The following is a 23,530-nucleotide window of genomic DNA, read 5'->3' as shown; positions in this document are numbered from 1 at the left end:
ACTGCATTTCAATCTGTGGAACTGTCAACCTGCTAGAGAGGGCAAAGGGACGGCCGGGCTGAGGTCATTTGCCGGCCACATCACCCAGGACCCAGCACAAATTAAGTGAGATGTTTCTCTTAAGTATAGTAAGGCATCACATGCTGGGAAAATGGTCTATCCTATTCCCTATACCTGGTTCAAAGTCCATTAATCTAACTTAAAACATTTTTGCCCAGAGACTCATTGAATACTTACAGGATATTACTGAAGAATAGAACCTCGCTAATATACCAATCTAACAATGTTCCCGGTAGTCCAAATCTAGCGTCACGTGCAGTGCCTCTTATGATCCGGCTCCTGCCCACGGGCTTAGCCTCCGTCTGCCCTCTGCCTACCAGGTACATCCCCCATTCTAGCCACGATCAACTCCCTCCGCATGTCGCTCTCCTTCGTGCCCCTGGGTCTTTGCACATGCTGTTCCTTCTGCCTGGGATGCCTTTTCCATCCGCTTCTGCTTTTTAAGCCTCTACTCATCTTTTGAGATTCAGGTCAAAGAGCCTCCCCAACTCCCAACCGCTGAAGCCAGCCTTAAGTAATAGGAGCTCAAACTCCCAAATGGAAATGCAATTCCAGAAAATACAAGAGCTCTCAACTGTGGAATAATAAGCTACAAGCCAGGAAGCTTCTGCTTTCAAGACGGGTGAAATAATAACAATAACAGCAGCAGCTGCCAGACACTGTAGATATGTAATCAGTGATCTCTACAACAACCCTCCAAGTCAGGCCGAGAGCTAAGGAATCTGCCCAAGTTCACGTTGCCAGGTGCTGTTAGAACAGAAATGTAAACCCAAACCCATTTGACTCCAAAGAGCCAAACAAGAAACAGAGGAGAATGACTTGAAATGTTCTAGCCACACTATTGACACTAGCGAAGATATGTAGCGTTTTCTAATCCATTGTTAAATATTTAAAACCCTAAAATGTGCAAAGATCTGTGTTAGATACTGGGTGGCATAAAAGTGGCATAAAATACAGTCCCTTGCCCTCAGAGAAGTTACAGTCCAATCCGCAGGAAAGACTTGCCACGAATATTAGGCAGGATTTCTGGCTTAGGGACAGATTGAGGCCCTGAAATTTGGGTAGGGCTGCAGGAAAAGTGGAGTTTGGACGCCTGGGGTATTGTTCCTAGGATACATCACACATGGTTCTTTAAAAAAGGATCACATTTAAAAAAAAAAAAATCGATCACATTTGCCTGTGCTTTTTGTGACTTGCCTCTTTCACTCAAAAGTCAGGCACATATAAAATTCTAGACACTTGAAGGATGCAGTTAATCAAGGCTTTACTTTTCATTAAAACTAACAGAAGCAATACTTTACCCCATTTCTGGAATTTTTTGAGAATCCCAAGATAACTCTTGAAATAACTGTCTGGCTTAGTGTAGAGCTTAGAAAGAAGATACAGGCCCCTGGTGAAGCTCTGGGGCCATGTGGCCTGGTGACTTTTCACTGGGCGCCCTGGAGAATGTACCAGGGCCAGGTTTAATGTCTAATCCTCATCCCCCGCAAGACTTTCCTCACTCCCTGGAAACTGCCCCCAAGCACCAGGCTCCCCCTCTAGCACGTCTCTCTGGTTTAGCTTCACCCTGGGCCCCACCCGAACGAGACACAGAATCAACAGGATCCTCGAGCTTTTGCCATGTGCCCTCCCATCTTCCTGCCTGTGCTCTCAGTGCTCCCTCCACCTGCCTAGAAGTCCCCTCCCCAGCACCCCTCCCACTTTACCTGTGCAAGTCCCACCGTCGGACATCTCCTGTGACTCACTCCCTGCCCCCCAGGCAGGCAGCATCTAACTCCTTCTTCATCTCATCTGTATAAAATATTTTCTGTAATCTGTTTACTCACCCCGTAATTTGTACAGCTGACTACCTACATGTCAGTGTGCCTGATAATGAACTTGAATTCGTTCATCCTTTGGTCAATCATTTAAAAAATGCCTATTATGCCCTTGAGGCCACAAAGGGGAATAAGACATGGTATCTTTCCCCACCAAAGCTCACAGTCTAGTGTCACATACACATATGTGATGAACACGAACAGACATATGGACAAGGTTCTCTGGCAGCACAGAAGGAAGGAGACAGGGTCTGCCTGGGACTTTCACAGTTAGGGTGGGAGGGGTCCTGGGGAGGGGCCTTCCAGGCAGGCAGATGGACCATCTCGACAAAGGCAGGAGCGTCCCGTGCGCTCAAGGAATGGTGTCTGGAGTCTGGGGCCCGAGAAGAAGCTAAAAGGGTAGATATCGTTAAATTCTGAAATCTAATACGCCTCACTAAGCTTTCTGATGAAGAACTGTCCACGAAAATAAATTAGGAAAGTTTAGAGAAATTCTAAAGTAATAATTCCCTCCAATCTTATTTGGCAGTATAAATAATGCGCTCATTAAGTGCATCAAGGAGGAAACACGCATATTAGTAAACAAAACCCTCACTAATTAGCAGATCCGTAAACGCTGTATTCAAGGCAACCGATTCAGAAAGAACATCACGGGAACCTTGAACGTTTGGTATTTTGTGCTGATCTGTGTTTGTGTGCTCTTGGGCTCAGCATGCCAGGGACCTGTCTTTGTTTATCTGCTGAATGTAGGCTGGGATGCAAAACAGCTGTGCAGAAGACGCATGTGGTATTTGCCCACGTGGGGCAGTGGCCACGGGGGACTTGGATACCGCCCGCATCTCTCACTTCCCGGGAGCCTGACCTGAGAGCTGGAGTGGGGCGGGCTGCCAAACACCTGAAGGGAAGTGTCACCGCTCTGTCACCAGGTAGAAGTGACAGTACACCAGCCGGGGGGGGGGGGGGAGGAGGTAGGTATGCTGAAACGAAATTTTAAATTGAGAAGATGGCTTGGCAGCCACAGATCAGATGGTGAGAGAAATTGAAAGAGATGTGCCCCAAGCACGTGGTGATGAGCAGGAGCGGTGGAAACCTGAAGCCAGATGAGTCAGCTGGGAACAAAGTCAGACGGGACCGAGCGGCAGCCGGTCATGGAGAGGATGTTCCAAACACCTAACCCACCCCTCAGAGGGGGACGAGGGGCTGTTTTCAGGTTTCAGTGTGGCTTTCGTGAAGGAAATCCATCTCAGCTCCTTGTTACCAGCATTTCGCATGTCCTGCTGGTCTTGGAGCCCTTGCTCTCCTGGCCGGCTTTCCAAACCAGCCCAATCCCCGGAGGTGGTGTTCTCTGCAAAAAGCAGCCTCTGATCCGGGGCTGAGTCACTGTCACTGGAGATCAATGCCACGACTGGCCTGCGAGCTGCCTGGCCTGACGCAGCTCCACAGGCCCAGTCACCACCAGGCGAGCCCATGATGGTGGGGTTGTAGCTGCGCAGGCCCCAGAGCTGAGGCCTCCAGCCCCCTGAGGACCCTCTGACGGCAGCTGGAAGGGATGGGAGGGGGGTGGGGTATGGAACCAGTCACGTGACTGCTCCCATTAGATATCAAACACTGCTTGGGGGGGGGTCCTCACTAATGGTGATTGTTCAGTAAATGTCACCTGAGTGAATGATCTGTTAACTATTACACAGGAAATACACAATTTCTTTGATCATCTGGCTCACCTAATTGCTGTACTGACGTGCTGTTCATCGACTCATTAGAAAAAAATATAGATTTTTCCAATTAACCCGACCCTGGAAAAGGCCTTGAGAGGTCCTATAATGCTTTACTGCTCAAAAGCGTGGTTGGGACAAGCAGCCTCTGCATGTCCAGGGAGCATGTGAGAAATGCAGAAAGAACATGCCACTCTAGACCCAATGGGTCAGAATCTTCATGTAACAAGAGTCCTAGGTGATTCATGCAAACTTAAGTTCAAAAAGCACCACTCTACTTCAGAACTCTCCATCTGAGCCTCCAAATGGTCTGAGTTTTTTTAAAAAAAAGACATCCAAGGAAAAGAGTTCCCGTAGTCCCTACACTTAGGCAATTCCACCTGTGTTTGTTTCATTCCAACAAGGATTTTCAGGGTATTTTATTCTTAAATTCAGTGGCAATTCTGATCAACCACCTACATTAAGCTCACAAATGAAGGCTACCCCCACCTGTGGTCTTGAACCTTCCTTCCCTTCTGGAGAGATTCTCCGGATGGCTTTCCGGTGGATGTGCTATAACCCTGTCCAGGTCCTTCCTGAGCATCTCCGGCGAGGGGCAGCGTACTAAGCCCGGGGCACCATTTACATTGTCACCCACATAAAGGGCACGTCCTGAGTCTGCAAAGCACTGGATAATCCTCCACTGCTCTTGGGGGTCCTCTTCAGGGCTGGAAAACTCAAACGTCTTCCAGAACCAAGCAAGTAAACAGGAGCTGAGCTCAGGATCTCAGGGCGTGTTTGGAGTCATGCCTGCCTGGCCCGAAGATAATCAAATCCAGACATCTCTGAAATGTGTGTTGACCTCCTGGAATTCTAAGAGATGTCTGCTCACAGGCTGTCAGACAGAAACCCTTCGTCTACAAGTTTTAAAGGAATCAAATCTGGGTGCCTGGTTTCCTTTACAAAACCCCCAAGTGCACGCTCACTCCTGCTGGCTTTGCTAACAGGACCACCAAAGGAGGGTTCGGAGGGCACGGCTCTTGCTGTGAGTGCGTCTTCTCCAGGAACGAAGCCCTGCCGAGCGACTGGCACAGGTGGCTCACTGGCAAACTTCTGTCTGGGAGTTTTCACCACTGAGGAAGTCCTTGAAATCTGACCACTTTCAGGGCCCCTGGTTGCCGTGGAAGGAGACGCCGCACAGGGTGCTGGCAGGTCTGGGGGGACATTCAGCACGGCTCCCGGTCGCCGTGAGCCTGACCCCAGCTCAGGCTCTCAGATCTGCTGGTTCCTGGAACATCGACACCACGCTTGCTCAGCAAAAGGAAGCATCAGGGTCAGACATCTCGCTCTGCAGGACTTAGTAGCCCCTCATCCTGGCCTGGGAGGTTGCCCGGAGGGACGGTGCTGGGGACGGTCCTGCCGTCGCTTCTCGGTAGCCTGACCCCGCCTCCTCCTCATGACCCACAGGGACTTCTGCTCCATCCGTGTCAGTTATACACTCTGCTTCTCATTTCAGTCAAAGTGTCAACAATCTGGAATACTCCCCCATCCTCCTCACGATATTTTTAGAACAAACAAACAACTGACATATTTAGCTGAGATAAATCACCCCAAGAAACCCTCAGTTTGGCTCATTTTTCACTCCCACTTCAGCTATTCATCTCAACTCCGATGAGCGTCCTGGAACCAGCACCTAAGCCGGAAATGACCAGGACAGGCTGACCTGAGGACACGTGTGGAATCACACTGCCCAGACTCGGGAGACCTCCTCCCATGCCTGAGTGTGACGTTTTCATGAAGGGAGCCCTTTCGTTCGGTGCTATCCACAAAGCAGCAGTCGGGACGGTTTCCTGAGCACGGTCTGACCGGGTGGAACCAGGGGCTGACGGGGTGCAGGGCAGCAGGAGGCCGAGAACCTGCCCCCTGCTCTGGTGAGCGATTTGGTGAGCAAGTACCTTGGGCCCAGTGAGCCCTCTGCTATATGAATGTGTGAACAGGAAAAATTTGAAAAAAAAGTTCTCCATCTGACTACCCCGGCTCTAAAAAGAAATAATCTGTTCTGTCTGAACCACAAAGCCATTGGTCGTCTCTAAAATCGTGAGGGGGCAAACCAAGAGCACATCTACTGACAGGCCACTCCCCAAAAGCCGTCTCTGCAGGATTTATTTCTGACTCAGCTGCCACGGCCTGCATCTCCCCACATTCCCACGTCTGAGGATGGGGAGCTCAAGAAGAAAAGATGCACTGGGGGCCCTTTTCAGGGATGAAGGCAGATGCCAAAGCGTGGGGATCCTACAATCACCTAGACCTAGAAGGAAGAGGGCTCAGCCCGATGAGATACGGACCCTAAGGAAGCCACGAGGTTCTGTAATTTAGAAATGGCAGCCTCCGCCCGAAGTCAAGAAGAGCGCCAGAAAGGAAGAGGGCAGCAGGGTGCTGCGAAGCTGCACCCTGATCCAGCTCTGCGGGACCAGAGGTGGATCAGGCATCCCGCTGGGATCACAGGCCGAGTGGAGCCATGGGTCCTTGCACAGACCCTGCTCCCATGAATCCTGGCCTGTTTTATCTGCGTTCCCGTTACCTTCTCTGTGTTCTCACGTAGCCCATCATGAGGTTTGGGACCCACTGGGCAGAGAGCGGGCTCTCCAACCCTTAACTGGAGGGATGTTTAAAGGAGAGCAAGTCCGACCATCTGTAGGTGGGTGATGCATTCCCCACCAGCTGTTTTCGGCTCGGGATCCCACAAGAATGCTTAGGAGATAAATTTGAAGATTCTTTTCTTGCTCTCCTTCAGCTCTCAGGTGTTTTTGTTTTGTCTGTCGTCAACTTAAAATGCAAAGACCACTACAAACGAACTGGCACTCAACTGTACTTGCACTATTTGAGGCTTTTTTCACAGTTGGCTGGGTAACTAGCAGGAGCTGTATATGACCCGGAAATAAGTCGACATCATCATTCTGTCACTTAGCGGAACTTGGCAGAGTGAAAGCGGAAGCAGACACTAGACGAAACACAGGTAAACATGCTTAGCTATGAACTAAGGCCTCTAGGCTGCTCAGCAGGGTCGTCAGTGTACAAACGTGTAGTAATGTTTGCAGCAAGCCAAGCTCTGGGTTAGGGGCTGGGGATCCAGAGATCTCCAGGAAACACCCCGCATGAATTCTGAAGACGATACTCCATACTTTGAATGGTGGGACGAGATATCTAGGAGAACTTGAGACATTGTAAACGAGAGCACTGAAGTAAGTAAACTTTCTGCGTGCCACCATCGGGGACGGATGGCTCTGGGGTGACTGCCCTGGACTGGCTTCTCCCAGTAGCCGGGCCTTCAGACAAGCTCTCTTCCCAGGCAGACAGGGGGACGGGCATGCAGAACTGGAACCCTGTATCCACTAAGTACTCGACTTTGTCTCTATGATTTTGACTACTCTGGGAACCCCATCTAAGAGTAATCATACAGTATTTGTCCTTTTGTGGATGGCTCGTTTCTCTAGCATAACATCCTCAAGGTTTTTCTATGTTGCAGTATGTCAGAATTTCCTACTTTCTTTCTTTTTTTCCTTTTTTTGTTAGAATTTCCTTCTTTTTCAAAAGCTGAATAACATTCTGTTTTATGTATGGACCAGATTTTGCTTATCCATTCATCCATCCATGGACACTTGGGTGATTTCTACCTTTTGGATATTATGAATACTGCTATTATGAACATGAGTGTACAACCTTTGTTCGAATTCCTTCTTTCAATTCTATTGAGTATTTACCCAGAAGTGGAATTGCTGGATCATAGAGTAATCTATTTTTATTCTTTTGAGGAACGGCCACACTATTTTCCAAAGCAGCTGCACCATTATACATTCCCACCAGCAGAGCACAAGGGTTCCGGCTTCGCCACATCCTCTCCAGCACCTGTTAGTATCTGTTTGTTTTTTGTTTTGTTTTTTAAAAAATAATAGTTATCCTAATGGTATCTCATTGTGGGTTTTTGTATTTTTTTTTTTTTTTTGCGGTACGCGGGCCTCTCACTGTTGTGGCCTCTCCCGTTGCGGAGCACAGGCTCTGGACGCGCAGGCTCAGCGGCCATGGCTCACTGGCCAAGCCGCTCCGCGGCATGTGGGATCCTCCCTGACCGGGGCACAAACCCGTGTGCCCTGCATCGGCAGGCGGACTCTCAACCACTGCGCCAGCAGGGAAGCCCTCATTGTGGTTTTGATTTGCATTTCCCTAATGATTGGTGATGCTAAGAATATTTTCATGTGCTTACTGGCCATTTGAATATCTACTTTGTAGAAATGTCTATTTAAGTCCTTTGTCCACTTTTTATTCAAGTTCTTTTGCTCTTGTTGTGGAAAGTTGATTTTAAATAAGCTGCTGCACCACTGAATCCACTCCACTTTGGCCTGCGGTGTCGTTTAGGCTGTCACCCACTCTCCTTTGCCCAAAGATCCCCTCCCCAGCTTGTATCTGAGGAACAGGCATCCCTGGGTTGGTTACGTTGCACTCATCCCTCCCAGACATCCTTCAGGTTTCCAATGGATCATTTCTCTAGTTTAATAAGATGAACAGCCTCTTTCCTTGTGGTCCAACTTTCTATCAAATGCAAATTTAATAGGCATGTTCATTACTCCATCACTCAGCTCAAACATAAAAATAGCTCATAACACCTGGCCTCTCAGTAATCACTACATCAAAACATTACTCAATATGATATTTCAACTTAAACTGAGTTTCTCTGAGACTATGCGTGTTAAGTGAGACAGACTGAGAAAAAGGCACAATCTTACTTGCCAAGTAATTTTTTTTAAAAAACAGGTATATATACTCCACTCAAGAAAAGAATGATCCTCAATCAAGTTTTCTGGTTTATGGAAGAGATTAACAGAGGATATAGGATAAAAATCCTGTTCATCTGGATTGTTAGCTTGAAGAGAGCATAAATTGCCTTTCTCTTGTCCATGGTGGCACGCCCAACACCTCACATGGCAAGTGGCATGTGGGAAGAACGCAATGTTTCGAGGGCACAGAGCACAGAGGCCAAGGCCAGGCTGCCTGGGTTCAAAGCATGACTCTGCCACTTACTAGGTACACAACTAGACAGATCACTTAGTTTCCTTATCTGTAAAATGGGGATGATAATACTACCAACCTTTGATGGTCTCATGATGATTAAATTAGTTTAAAATATGTGAAGTGCTGATAGGAGTTGCCTGTCACAAAGCAAAGCAGTGCATAAATGCTAGTGGTTATTATTGCTAAATGAGTGAACAAATGGATGAATGAATGAATGAATGAACGTTATATACGTTCATTTCTTTCCATACAGTTAGTTCCTGTTGACGTAAAAAGCAGCACGATTGTCTGAAAAAAATCTGTTTCCACAGGTACGAGAATAGGACCACATACAGAAGGAGAGATTGTTTTCCAATCCGGTGACTTGAGGATTTGTTTCAACATCTGATATATCAAAGTCATGGATCAGAAAACACCATAATGATCCCACTTGTATTTTTATCTTTGAGAGGTTTCAAAATTTACTTTTTGTGCTTTGTGGTAACATTTGATGGTTTCTTAAGTGTGTTGTTGATTTGATGACCTCTCTGAGAGCCAGAGAATAAGTGCCTGTATGTGTTCTACTTAAGTAGGAAAGAGTAAAGTTCAAATCAACTAAAAATCTGTAATTAGGAAAGTTGTACAACCACAATTTGTCTCAGGGCAAGAAACTACATCCTGGTGTGGCTGCCCTTAGCAGTCATTGGAAGGCTTGCTGAATTAGAATAAAATATCTCAGTTATACTAAAGTTCTCAAATGTGCCACCATTGGTATGATACTATCTGGTATATTTTCCAGAGACAAAAGTAACAAACCGTCAGTTCTCATTGCGATATTTTATCTAAAAATGAATAATCCCATGGCAGAAACACGAAGTCTGTGAGGACCTGACCAAGCCCTGGCCACACTGTCTTTAGGAGAAACAATTGTTCCCAACACCACCTGGCATCTACTACTACATTCTTGGGCCAATGAGGAAAATTACTAAGTAAAATACATTAATCAATTAGGAAATTTTTGCAAAGCTCTGTTTTAAAAGAAGAACAATCGAGGCTCTTATACCAGGTACAGGAGATAGCGAATCTATCAGAATCTGTGAACACTGTTCAATATAAAAGTGTGTACTTTGTTAAATTTTATTTTGGAAAAAACTTACAGTGTGTTAGAGACATTTAATACATAATCAGCAAATACTAATTTTTCATCCTTTTGTTTAGGCATTTAATAGTTAAAGGGTTTAAAAAAACAAGTTTTCAACAGAAGATAAAGGCAGTATTAGAGGAACAAAAAAAGACAAGACACATACAGAAATGGCAGACATACATTCAACCATCATTAATTATATTAAATGTGAATGGACCAAACACTTGACACAAAAGGCAGAACTTATCAGACTAAATAAAAAAAGCAAGATCCAATGATATGCCAGCTATAGGAGAAGACATACTGGAAGAAATAATGGCTGAGAATTTTCTAGAAATGATAAACAATACAAACAAGACCAATCCACAGTTTTAAAAAGTCCCGAGCAGGATCTACTCTTAGCTGTATCACAGTGAAAATGCCAAGCATCAGAAAGAATGGCAATGAAAGCAGCCAGAGAGAAAAGACAGATGACATTAAAATGAACTAAAATTAAACCAACGGTTGACTTCTCAACAATGACAAAAGGAGCAAGATCACTGTGCTCTGAGGAAATGTGAGCCTAGAATCATAGATCTAGTTTGAAAATCTCTTTTGAGAGAAAGGACAAATACAATTTTAGACACAGGTTGAGAAAGTTTGCCAACAACAGACCCTCACTCAAATTTCTAGGGTAATCACTAAACAACAACAACCAAAATAGAATGTTTCTTTTCCAAATTAGTAAAGGAAAAATATGTAATAAAAACGTAATTATTTAAAAGAAGGTAGGAAAGGAGAGGATAAGATATGAAAAAAGAGCAGGACAAATAGAAAACACAAATGAAGTGGGAGACACTAATACAAATATGTCACTATTTACAATAAATGGAAGTGAACTAAATATTCCAGATAGACTGTCAGCCTGAGTTAAAAAAACCCCAAAACACCCAGCTATATTTAATGAATACAAGAGTGCATCTAAACTATAAGAATATATTGGGCTTCCCTGGTGGCACAGTGGTTGAGAGTCCGCCTGTTGATGCAGGGGACATGGGTTTGTGCCCCGGTCCGGGAGGATCCCACATGCCGCGAAGTAGCTGGGCCCGTGAGCCATGGCCGCTGAGCCTGTGTGTCCGGAGCCTGTGCTCCACAACGGGAGAGGTCACAACAGTGAGAGGCCCGCGTACCGCCAAAAAAAAAAAAAATATATATATATATATATATACATATATATATGAATATAAAAAGTTCAAAGAATGGAAAAAGATATTCCAAGCACACACACACACAGTATGTGTGTATACATGTATATGTACACATATACATGGCTATTTGTATGTGTAGGTATGTGCCCATCATACAAAATAGACTTTCAGGCAAAATGAATTACGCAACTACTTACATATTGATAAAAGGTTGAATTTACTAGGAAGACATAGCAATTCTAAATTTAAATGCACCTAATAGCACAGCTTTTAAAATATATAAAGCAAAAATTGCTTTAACTATGTGGTAAAACGGGACAATCTACCCATCAGAGGTAGTTTCAATATACCTCTGCTCAAAAACTGATAGATTAAGTAGAAAAAAAAAATCAGTAAGAAAAAAGAGATCTGAAAAGCACAGTTGATAGCTTAACGTAATAAAATATAAAAAAATTTACCCCCCAATGCAGGAAACATTCTTTTTAAGCACACATGAAATATTTACAAGTAGTGACCACATGCTGGGCCATAAAACAAGTCTCAACAAATTTCAAACTTATATTGATTATAGTCTCTGAACACAATTCAATGAAGTTACAAGCCCATTGACAAAAGATAAGTTAAAAAAAACCCCATATATTTTTAAATTATAAAATACAGTTCTAAAATAATTCAACAAAAAATAATAATGGAAATTTAAAAATATTTAGAATGAAACAATAACAAAAATTTCACATATTGAAACTTGTAGTTTATAGTTAAAGCAGTACATAGCAGAATATTTTATCTTAAATGCTTATGTCAGAAAATAAGAAAGGCAAAATACTAAAAAACTAAACATCCAACTTAAAAAATTAAGAAGGAAAACCAACTAAAACAAAACAAAACAAACTAACAGGAGGAAAGAAATAATAGAAATAAGGACAGAAATTCATAAAAGAGAAAGTAAATATACGGTTGAGATGATAAAAAAAACCTAAAGCTTCTTTGAAAAGATCAATGTTTCAGACAGTTTTCTGGCAAGACTGTTCAAGAAAAAAAAAGACACATTAAACAGCATGAAGAATGAAAAAGACTTAACCACAGATGCTGTATGACAATAAATAATTTAAAAACATTATAAACTACTCTATGGCAATAAAATTTAGAACTTAGATTAAATGGGCAAATTCTTAAAATATATACAGTATATTAAACATAGCTTAATCAAATAAGAAGTAGAAAATCCTATAAATAAAAAAAATTCCTGAATATCCTATAATCAGGATATCCTGATTTTTTATAATCCTATAAAAATCCTGAATATCCTATAATCATTTTTAAAAAGCATCAGAAGTCCTTCCATGGAAAAAAAGACCAGTCCCAGATGGTTTTATAGGCAAATTCTACCCAAACTTATTATTCTAGGAACAAATAATTCAAATCTTACACAAAGATTCCAAAGCACACAAAAAAGAACTACTTCAACTCATTTTATGAGGCTGGCCTAACCTTGATGCCAAAACCTGACAAGGATATGATGAGAAAGGAAAATTACAAGCTATTTCACACATGAACGTAAATGTAAATGTTCTTTAAAAAACTAGTAAACTGAATCCATTAAAAAACAAATAGATCATTATCACGTTGGGCTTATTCCAAGAATGCAAGGTTAATTTAACATTTAAAAATATCAATTAATATAACATTCACAGATTAAAGGAGTGAAATCATATAATCATCTCAATAAATACTGAAAAAACATTTGATAAAATTCAGTATCAATTCACGGTGAAAAAAAAAAAACAACTCTTAGCAAGCCTTCTTGGAAGAAGGAAATTTCCCTAAACTCTTAAATAGAGGTTTAAATAGAAAAGCATGGAATTTTTTTCAGGTAACTAGGAATAAACCTAGTAAACATCAGCAAAATCTTTATAAAGAAAATTATAAAGCTTCATTTAAAAAGTATTTTCTAAAGGCCTAAATAATTAGAGATATCTAATTTTCCCCAAACTAAGCTATTAGATTAAATGTAATTCCAGTCAAAATCTCAACAGATTTTTTCGGTGGAACGTGAAAATCCAATTTGAAAATTTGTATGGAGGCTCAAAGGCCTGAGGGCAGCCAGGAGATCCCTGAGGAGCAAGTTACAGGGGTGGACTGACCTCATGTATAATAAAGTCGTAAGAACGACGACAGAGAGGCAATCACACAGAGATGGACACCCTGAACCAGTGGAACCAAGTGGAAAGCTCACAAACAGCTCCTCACACAGATGGACATTTGGTTTAAGACCAAAGTGGCCCTGGGGAGAAACCGCAAAAGGAATCTTTTCGATACTGCACAACCTTTTCAGTTGCTGGACAACTGGGTATCCACATGGGAAAAAAATTACCCTTGATCCCTTACACCTCACATACATAAAACAGTCAATTCCAGACGGACTCCTAGCTTCAAGGATGAAAGATAACATGAGAAGAGCTTGAGAAGATAACTTAGGAAAGGTCTGTTCAACTAGACAGAGAAGTACTAGCCGTGGATATGATTGATACATTCAACTATACTTTAAAATTAAGAACTTTCTGTTCATCAAAAGATATCGTTAAGAGAAAGTAAAGACAAGACACAGATTGGGAGAAGATTTTTGCAACACATATAACCAACAAACCATTTTTAATCATAACATAAAGAAATCTTACAAATTAGTATGAAACGGACAACCAGATTAGAAAAGAAGCAAGACTTCTATATGTGCTTCATAAAAGAGAAAAGCTAAGTGACCAATAAACACATGAAAAAGGTGTTCAACCTCATTAATAAGGAGGACATGCAACTTGAACTCCCAGTGTGATACCATTAACCAATCACCAACAAGTCTGAGGACGCCAAGCGTTGGTGTCTGGAGTTGCGTGGGCCCGTGGGCACTGCTGCTGGAGATGTAAAACGGACACCACCGCTATGGAAAACAGTTTGGAATTATTTGGTAAAACTGAAGATACACGCATCCTATGGCTCAGCAATTCGCTCCTAGGTGTCTACCTGACGAAATGCTTGCAAATGGGCACTAGGAGAACTGTGCAAGGATATTCACAGCAGCATCGTTCGTGCAACAGCTGAAAACTGAGAACAACCCACGTATCCGCTTACGGTAAACTAGAAAAAGAAATCTTGGTATATTTATACAATAAAGTACTATTCGTCAGTATAAATGAATAAATTGCTGTTGTATGCAAGAAGGATGACCCTCAGGAACACAATGTTAAGCAATGAAAGCGAGTGGTGTAAGGAGATCGTTAAAAATTTTTTTAGAATTCAGGATGGTGGTTAACCTGTGCGGGGAGAGGTCAGGCAATAGGACAGCAGGTGTGCACAGGAAATTCACAGGCAACGTTAATGTTCTTTTTCTTAAGTTAAGAAGTGGGTATACATAGGTTAGTTGTATTATTATTTTAAATAGATTTAATAAATAGTCTTTTGCTTCTACTCAATATCGAATCATTTTAAAGGGTTCTAAAATATTACATTTGAAGACACTGTATCAGTAGTAATAATATGAATATGAACGCCTCTCAATTACTGAGTGATCAGCATGTATGAATGCCTTCAGTGCACTGGCCAGGCCAGCTCACTGCCCCTGGGGGAGCCCCTGGTCTCTCCAGGGTTACCCGTCCTTACTGTCACCATGAAGTGATAAAAGATGGTGGTTAGGCATCTTGAATAAGTTGAACGGAGACCAAAAAGCTCTGTAATTCTCTGCATCAGGCTAAGAGGCTAGTGAAATCGCTTCTTGGTTCAACGGTCAGACAGGCCTGACCCTAGAAGAGGGAACGGGCCGAGGGAACATCCACTACATGCTCAGTCTGTGGTAGGTTATGGCTGCTGGGACACGAGAGACACGAGGACATCCCAGGCTTCCGAGAGCCTGCAGCGCTGCTGGAGACAAGCTTGTCACAAACATACGGATAATGCTACCTGGCAGTTGGGACAGGTGCCCACGTAATCTTGTTTAGCTTGGTGCTGAAATGTTGTAGCCAGGTTGGGAAGAAACCATGGGATCCACTGACTATATCTGGCCCCAACTTTTAATAAAGTATTCTTGGGAGGAAGAAGTTTCCCATCACAAAGGAAGAAATACAAATATTTAAAAAGCAAGCAAGTCATCAGAGGCTCTCAGCCCTGCTGCCATATGCTTTGCTTTTTTGAGCTTACAGCTTAACATTAAAATAACAGGCTCGCATTCCTCAAATACCTCTACTGCTGTTCCTCTACTACTTGAAAAGGCTGTCAGCTGCTGTCACTTGGAGGCATTACCATATTAGCCACCACTGTTTACTGCTTACTGTGCAGTGTGGCTGTTAGTTTAATAAGCCTTCTCTCCTCTCAGATGACACCCCAGGCTGTCTGCGCAAGAGCCACATGCTGGAGTCTAACATCTAACATCTAACAAACATCCAATGAAGGTGCTGGACTTGGGAGGCGGGGGCAGCCACTTTATAAGAGCATTGATGAGAGAAACTGAATTCAGCTGCATCAGGCTCTACTTTACTGAGGGGTAAATGGCCGACTATTTTTGAAAGTGTTTTAACCACTTGATGGTTCCACGGGCGAACCAGCTTTGGATAAAATCCAGAAATGTACTCCGTGTGCATTTTGAGATGTACTCCGTGAGTGAGCGGCAAAGCTCTTTAATTCACTCTGCATAAATAGCTGAACCTACAAGAGAAATCTCTAGTCAGAGGTTTCCTGGATTATAATGAGAATGTCTCGATGGGGAGAAGAGAAGTGCCCTTTTCACTTGAAGACAAAGAAATGTTTGTAATGGAAATGTGTGGACCAATTTTCCGAGGGCAGTTTGCTGAAACGCACTGATTAAAACCACAGTGAGGTGATGAGGCAGAGAAATAAAGCCAAGGCTGATCCACTTAAAATTTGCATTATTTCTGGAAGTGGAGAGAGCCTGCCTTCCCTTCTCCCCCTGCCCTAGGCCGCCCCCGCCCACTGCTGACCCTGCCACTTGGACAATGAGAACCTGCCAGCCTGTAGGACTGTTTACTGTTTCTGGCCACTGTGTACTGGTTACTAAGGTACTCCACTGAGGATAAAATGAGTAGCCCAAGAGACAATGTCCTTCTCAACGAAGCCGAATTAACAGGCCTGGATTCAGGGATTCAGAGGGAAGAGGTGAATAAGCAGGCAATTCCAGCACATGGCAGTTTGTAATGACAATTCTTAGGTTACGAACAAATACTGCTGATTGATTTAAGGAATTCCATTTCCTAGAGAGTAAACCTAAGACACAAAGAGGTCAGGTATCCAGATCAAAGTTGCCTAAAATATAGTTATCACCTGGAGCTAATGGGAGTCCTTTATGTAATGTGGGACAAACAAGCTATAAAGCAATGTTTCCCAAATTTCAGTCATTGGAGTTTGTTCAACATAGCTTTTGCCATATCCATGTATATTAATATTTCCCTTTAAATTCCCTTTAAAACAACTCATTTAAAAATTCTTAGTCTCCCTCTGAGCAAAAATTTCTATGAAATCACACTTTGATAGGCAGCTGTATTTTCTCTAATGTACACTTAAAAATGCATAACTATTAAAATAAAAATGTTCATCCATAATGCATTTAAAATCATCTTGTATGTCTCAAAGGTACACATTGGGAAAGAATGGATAAAGTATTTCAACTCAGGTTGACCTGAAGACTATGTTTCTAAACATCATGAAAAAACAAGACTAAAGGAGATTCTGTACTATTTACCACCAGGATGTGCAAGAAGGACTTAAGATAGATTGGGAGAAGAGGTAAATTCAATACCTTCTGTATGAGGAAAAACAAGTCCAGTATCACTTACATGAAATTTTCTGGATATTCACTCAGGGCCATGTCAATGATATTCAGAGCATCATGGTAATGCTTTTGTGCTGACAACAGGAGAGCAAGGAGGTGCAACGAGTTGGCATCATCGCCTTGAAGTTGAAGAGCTTGGCGGACATACCCCAGAGCCTCTGGTATCTGGTTTAAAACAAAACCAGGAAGAATTTTTAAACACACACACAGACACACACACACACACAGAGCCACCATTTCAGTATCTGATTCTCTGTAAATATCAGGAGTTGTTTCACCCTGTGCCACACTCAGATTTTAAGCCATCTTCATGGCAGCCCCAGGATATTAACCACAAACACGAAAACAGAGGCCCCCTTCAAGCAACAGTATGACTAATGAAGTGAGACAAGAGACTCTGTTTCTCAGTATAAGTGCCAAAACCAAATCGTTTGCTTCTCCCTAAATAATTTGTCTCTTTTTCCACAAAACTGATTTACTTTCGATTATGCCCAAGATAATTTCACTCTAAATGGAGACAGGTAACAAATTGCCAGCAGTTTTTATCGGAATGAAACTGACTTAGCTGAACTGTTCTGATTTTTAAAGTAGTACTGAAATTAAAGTGCTTGGTAAGTTTCAGAACCTTAAACAGAGCTTTCCAAAGGATCAGACACCTGTGATTCTTTTCAAGTCCCTTTGTCCTGCATCTCCGTTAGACATCAAGGAACTATGCAAACAAACTAACCAACCCCACACCTTTCCAAACTACAATCCAAAGGAACTCCACCCAAGAAACAAACTGCAGTGCCACATACAGAGCAGGTGTATCCAAATTTAAGTGGGACCAGATACAACCTTAACCTTCAAAATCCAACAGCTCTTCAAGACTTTCTTCAAAATCATCCAAGCACAAGGGTGGATAAAATGCATACATAATAGGTATCTGAACACCCGAGATTCTGTGCAGGTTTAACAGTACCGAGGGAGAATTAGAACCTGAAGCTGGATTTTGAAACAGGCTCAAGACTGAGGCATTCTTACACGGTCGCCCCAGGGACTCCTTTCTGTCTCCCCTCCAACTCTGGGCCCTGGCTGGACCTCTTCTCAGCTCTCCTGCTTCTTCCCCAACCCTCAGTAACCTCACTCCTTAGTAGGAAACCGTGATTTCTGTCTTTACCAAATCTATTCGTTTTCCTCTCCGAAATACCATTTTTGATGGATGTAAGTTAAAAGTGCTGGTTACAGAGGCTTTCTGTTTTGAGCCATAGAATCACGGCTATCACAGCGGGAAGAGACCATCCAGCCCTACATGGCACTTCACGAAGGCTGCTGCTGCACCCAGGAGGTTCTATCTACTGCTCCCCTCCCCAGGGGGCCAGCCTGCTGTGTGAACAGCACTGGTATTCTGGGAGGGTCAAAAGGCAGGTACACTCATGATACCCGTTTTTAGGGATGGCTAGCGTAGTCAGGAAAATACTGATACAGGGTGCAAAGTGAGGTCCTTAAGGGCTAGGCTGACTTGAAGGAATTTGAAGCTGGTTCCTTCATTCAGTGAGTATTAGCGAGGGCCTACCACGTGTCAGGCAGCGTTCCCCGCTGCCAGGGCAAAGCAGTGATGACAGATGTGGGTTCCTGCCCTCAGGGAACCTAAGGTCTAGTGAGGAAGATACTGAACAAGAGAGCTGGGCAAGAGGAAGGAGAGGAGCAGGCTGCTACGGGAAGGGGGCTTCAAGGAGAAGGTGAGCGGAGCTCCTGGAGGAGGAGAGAGACCGGACGGTCGGTTACCAGCCCACAGGTGCCTCCGCAGCAGCTCGTGACCAGGCCAGCTGTGAGCCACACCATGCCACGTGAGAGGACCTTCACAGGCGAGCTCTCTTGGTTTCCTTCGTCCCCAGGTCGCCAAGGGGAGCTGCTTCTTGGCACCATTCCCTGGCCTCCGGGAAGTCAGATACATGCGGAGGGCCCAGGCCTGCCAGGGTAATGGCATGTCTGGGGACCTGAACTTCTATTCACCCTCCAGTCAGCATTTAGGAATGTGCTGGGGTTACCACCGGTGTCCTGCACGTGGTGGGCAGGCAGACATGGGGCCAGAGTCTCCAGAACAGCTGGGAAGGAACGGGAGGGTATGAGAATGGCAAAGGCAGCTTCTGGAAGCTACCGCTAGGAAGATGAAGACCAATAAAGCTTGCCCCTCCATCAAGGAGAATACTGTCGAGTCTCCTGTTTTGAGGAGCCACTGTGTGCAATTGTTCATATCTTCTATATATTTGAAAGGAACTGGTCTCTCTTGTCTACACTCACTGGCATCTTCCTGTCAATCACCGATACCCTTGGGACGACCAGGCCCCACCAGTGACTAAATCTCCACCATGCAGCTCACCCCTGGGCTCTGTTAGCAAGGGACAAAGGCTCTCTGAGGACTCCTCGGTCCGGGTATACACCATGTGCTGCATCCCCTGTTGCCATCTGACCCCAGGTGGGGCCCTCCAGATTTGCGGATTTAATCTCCAAAAGCAGAGCCTGCCTGCCTTGTGTCTTCACAGCTGATGCTCCAATTAACCGAAACGCCAGGGTCTTTGCTGCGAGGAGGCAGCGGCCTCTGAGGAGAGTCCCTGGCTCCAGGGCAGCCTCAGGTGAAGGAAAGCAGGTCAGCTACTCCCGCAAACTGTATCAAGACAGAACAGGTACCAAGCGTGGGAACATTGGACAACTGACCTGTCTGGAGATGGCAAGCTGCAGAGCCAGGTAGAAAGCTGCTTGGTGATCTGTAGGTGACAGGCTGTGGGCCCTGAAAAAGTATTTGCGGCTATTAGTACATGAGAGAGGCCATTTTTATTTTCCATGTCAAACAAGTATTCCCATTTGTATTTTTATTTATACCAAGGCCCCATATTTTTTTAATATTAATTTTTATTGGAGTATAGTTGATTTACAATGTGTTCCTTTCTGCTGTACAGCAAAGTGAATCAGTTATACATACGTCTACTCTTCTTTAGATTCTTTTCTCATATAGGCCATTATGGAGTATCGAGTAGAGTTCCCTGTGCTATACAGTAGGTTCTTATTAATTATTTTACCAAGGCCCCATATTTAATAACTATTTAATGTTTCATTTAAACTCTTCTCCTCTGTCCACAAACCAGTGGCATGTATGTTTCCTCTCACCACTGTACATGGCAATGACACAGGAGCGTGTTTCTGTTTTGTTTAGCATCTGAAATGGCAGCCAATGGGCCTTGACTTTGAGAAGAGGCCTGGGGATGAAGAAGCCACAGGTCCCGAGGTCTGACCTCCCCAGCAGATGCCTCCCTTGGGCTGAGCAGGAGAGGTCCACGTGTCACGCTGGGACACGGTGAGGCTGTAAGCATACTTGGCAAGGCGACGGCTGCTTTGGTTAAGTTTTGGCTTGGTCTTAACACGACTTTATCCAAATTTCTGGATTTCAGAGAAACCATATGAAAATCGAAGGCCCGGCTTTGCTTGTAAAATGAGGTTTTGGTTTTTTGATGAACTATAGAGAGAAATGGAGGATATTCATTCAGTCTTTTGAAGCTTCCACTAAGTTCCATGCAGTTTAACTAATTACATGCAACCATGACGTGTAAGACTTTGTGGCCAGACACCAGACTTAGTCTATCAACTGGCTTTTGACACCAATGGGAAGAGGCTATGCTGGCCTCCTACTTGATGGCAGACACGTCATTCTTGCTTTTACGTGGAAGTCAATTGTATCTTACCACAAGCAACTGGGGGGAACTAGGGGGTGGGGGGTGTCCTCTGTCCTTTTCTTAGCCTTAAGAGCAAAACTCCCATCCCTGGGGAAACTTCACTAGTAAGCTTGCCTCCAGACACGGCCTTAGGACTCTTCTCACTTTAGCCTGAGAGGCTGAGGCTGAGGATTTGCCTGTGTTGCCCTTTGAGACGTCTTATTTCTAGCAGAGGCCTACTCAGCATGCCCCAGTTTTTATTACTTGACAGGCATTGGTTTTTCCATGAATTTGTACATCAAAGAATATTTTTCTTTGGTGTTCATAAAAAGTGAGATTGGAATGTCATGGTTTCTGTCTCTCCCAATTATTCAGGGAAAATGAATACAAAATGGATTATGAAGAGACTTTGAATTTAGCATTATTTATTTTATCTCATCTTCTTTCACAATTAAACCAGCTTTCTATAACCCTCAAAAAGAATTCCACAGAGCTATAATTTTCTCAGCACAGTTTAGATTTTTTAAAAATGAAGTTAAATCAAATCACGGTTGTTTCTACCCAACACCAACCAAGTGAAAGGCTGACAGCGGTCTGGTGAACTCAGGGTGTGGATAAGACTAGTTCTGACCAAAGGCCCTACCTTAGCCTCTTCAAATGATTATTAACTGTTAGCCACAGCACTAAGAAACAAACAGAAGTGCTAGAAATCTTGGCATCACTGGGGTGCATTAGGACAACATTGGAAGAATCGTCAACTTCACTAATAATGAATATCCAACAGCCAAATTTCTAATGAGGCACAACTTAAACATACACATTAAAAAAAAACCCTTATTTCAATAATTTGACTAATACGTTAAACTGGCCACTTTAGCCTATGAAAGAAAATAGGAAACATGGAGATGCTCAAAAGAACTAGAAAAAGTGCAAGATGTTCATCTCAGGTAGACTCTAGAAAACGTGCTCCAGTTGTGCAGGACAACTTCAGCAGCTAGGCTTCCTGTGACAACACCACATTTGTATGCCCACAGGAAATGTGCTTGACAGAAATCATCAAGCAATGCAGGTGAGAGGAAGGACATTAGTGGTCTTGAAAACTGCAAGCCTGCTGGACTCTGTACATGAATTTACAACAGCGCTATGAATCCCATTCCCATGCTGTGAGCACCTGGTGAGGCTGCTAAGAGAAAATCAGAGACCTAAAAAGTGTCACTACAGGGATGCTCACGAAGTGCTTCCCTTGTCAAAGCACTTCCATACCCATTAATTCCATAGGAAAAGAAAGAATTGCAAGACACTGGCCCACCGAGGGCACCCATCTATCTACCCATCCACCCATCATCCATCCATCTACCCCTTCATCTATCCATCCATACATCCAACCATCCACCCACCCATCCATCCACTCACCCACCCACCCATACACCCACCCGCCCATCCATCCATCCATCCACCCATCCATCTATGCATCCATCCAAACATCCATCCATCCATCCATCCATCCATCCATCCATCCATCCATCCACTCACCCATCAATCCACATTATGCAGTACCTACTGTGATGCCAGGCCCTGTGCTAACTTTTAGTGAGCCTGGAGATGAAGAATACAAGTGCCTTTCCTTGAGGAGCTCCCCCCAACACCACAGAGGGGGAGACCTAAATGATCATTACAGTGCGGTAGGAGCAGCGCCCTGAGAAGGGTATGCCAGACTGCTACTGGAGTGCATGGGATGGACCTCCCAGATCACCTGGCTAAAGCTTAGACTGACCTGAGGTCCATCCCATCATTCTCCTAGACTCTGGCTCCAACATCCTCTGGAGCTGAACCAAGAATACAGAGACAGCTGATCAATTTTGACCCTGGTCCATTAAGACATGTACCTTGTAACAATAAGAACTACAGGTTATGAAGCATCTGCTATTAAGCATCTTGTTCAGAACATCAAGCAAAAAAGGTAAAGCCAGAAGTAAAATTCCGAGGCCTGGTCTCTCCACCATATCACCCTGCTGCCTTATTTAGCCAATTCTCCTTGAAGTCCCCTTCAATCCTGATTACAGTAGACATGGGATTAGTGTATCATTATGTTAAGAAAGAAAAGTGCAAACCTGGTTAAATCTATTACTCAGGGACCTCCTATTACTTACACACATAGGATGACCCACTTGTCCTGGTTTGTCCTGTATTTTCCTGGTTTTTGCACTGAAAGTCCCATATTCTGGGAAACTGCTCAGTTCCCAACAAACCGGGCTGCCTGGTCACTCCATGCCCACAGAATATACCACATTCAAACTTAAATTCAAGCTAGGAGTGGGAGAGGAAAATAAAAGTGAGATTGTGAGATTGTGTCCCTTCTACCACACTGAGTGATAAACACCAGTGACACCACGCCACCTCCTCCTTGTGGAGCAGCCCGGATTCCTGCATGCTGGGGGGCAAGTCACTGAGACATGTGCTCGACTGTTTCCAGCCTGGCTTTTCTCTGTAGGATGTGAGAGCCCCCAGGAGCCACCACTGAGATCAATACAGCATCTTAGAAAGCTTTGCAAACGACAGTTTTTCTTCACTATAATTTTGTATAGGACATATGAATTGGTTCGGCCTCTTGGGCTGAGCTTATGAGTGTATGAACAGCTGAGGGTCTCAACATTAAGATGGAATCAGCAACTGGGATGTCTTCAAAAATCACCTCTCTGAATCCAGGAGAGAGCAAACCTTTTTGAATTCTGACTCCAGTCATAATTGAGTTAATTTTCATACGCTATATCTGCAACCTCACCACTTTTTGAGATACACCGTTTTCTTTTTGAACAAAATTTGCTAAACAACAGTATTAACAGAATTGTGGGAGAAGATTTAAAATGTACAGTAGGAAAATATTTCTCATCCAAGTGATTTTTAAATACTCATTTACATGTAAGAAGTAATACAAATCCTTCTTATTTACTTAAAATCTTTCCCTTATAGACTTTTGTATACTACACTAGGATTATCCTAGTTAATGTGTACTTGAAACCAAATATTTTTATTACTTTGAAAAATATCCTTAAATACACATAG

At 43.6% G+C, this 23,530-nt stretch overlaps 1 protein-coding gene across 9 annotated transcripts in view; it reads right to left on the bottom strand.

Moving 5' to 3' along the window:
- The window catches only part of TTC7B (tetratricopeptide repeat domain 7B), a 241,385-nt gene that overhangs the window by 70,536 nt on the left and 147,319 nt on the right, over positions 1-23,530 (bottom strand). For all 9 annotated transcript variants that reach the window (XM_059055632.2, XM_059055627.2, XM_067027900.1 and 6 more), the window contains 2 exons: positions 19,476-19,548; positions 16,783-16,943 (listed from right to left, as the gene is read on the bottom strand). In XM_059055632.2, coding sequence (XP_058911615.1) covers positions 16,783-16,943; positions 19,476-19,548 — 234 coding nt within the window. The remainder of the gene's footprint in view (positions 1-16,782; positions 16,944-19,475; positions 19,549-23,530) is intronic.

The sequence above is a fragment of the Kogia breviceps genome, chromosome 3, assembly GCF_026419965.1.
Source record: "Kogia breviceps isolate mKogBre1 chromosome 3, mKogBre1 haplotype 1, whole genome shotgun sequence".
Classification (NCBI taxonomy): Eukaryota; Metazoa; Chordata; class Mammalia; order Artiodactyla; family Physeteridae; genus Kogia; species Kogia breviceps.
This window is presented reverse-complemented; position numbering and strand designations above follow the sequence as displayed.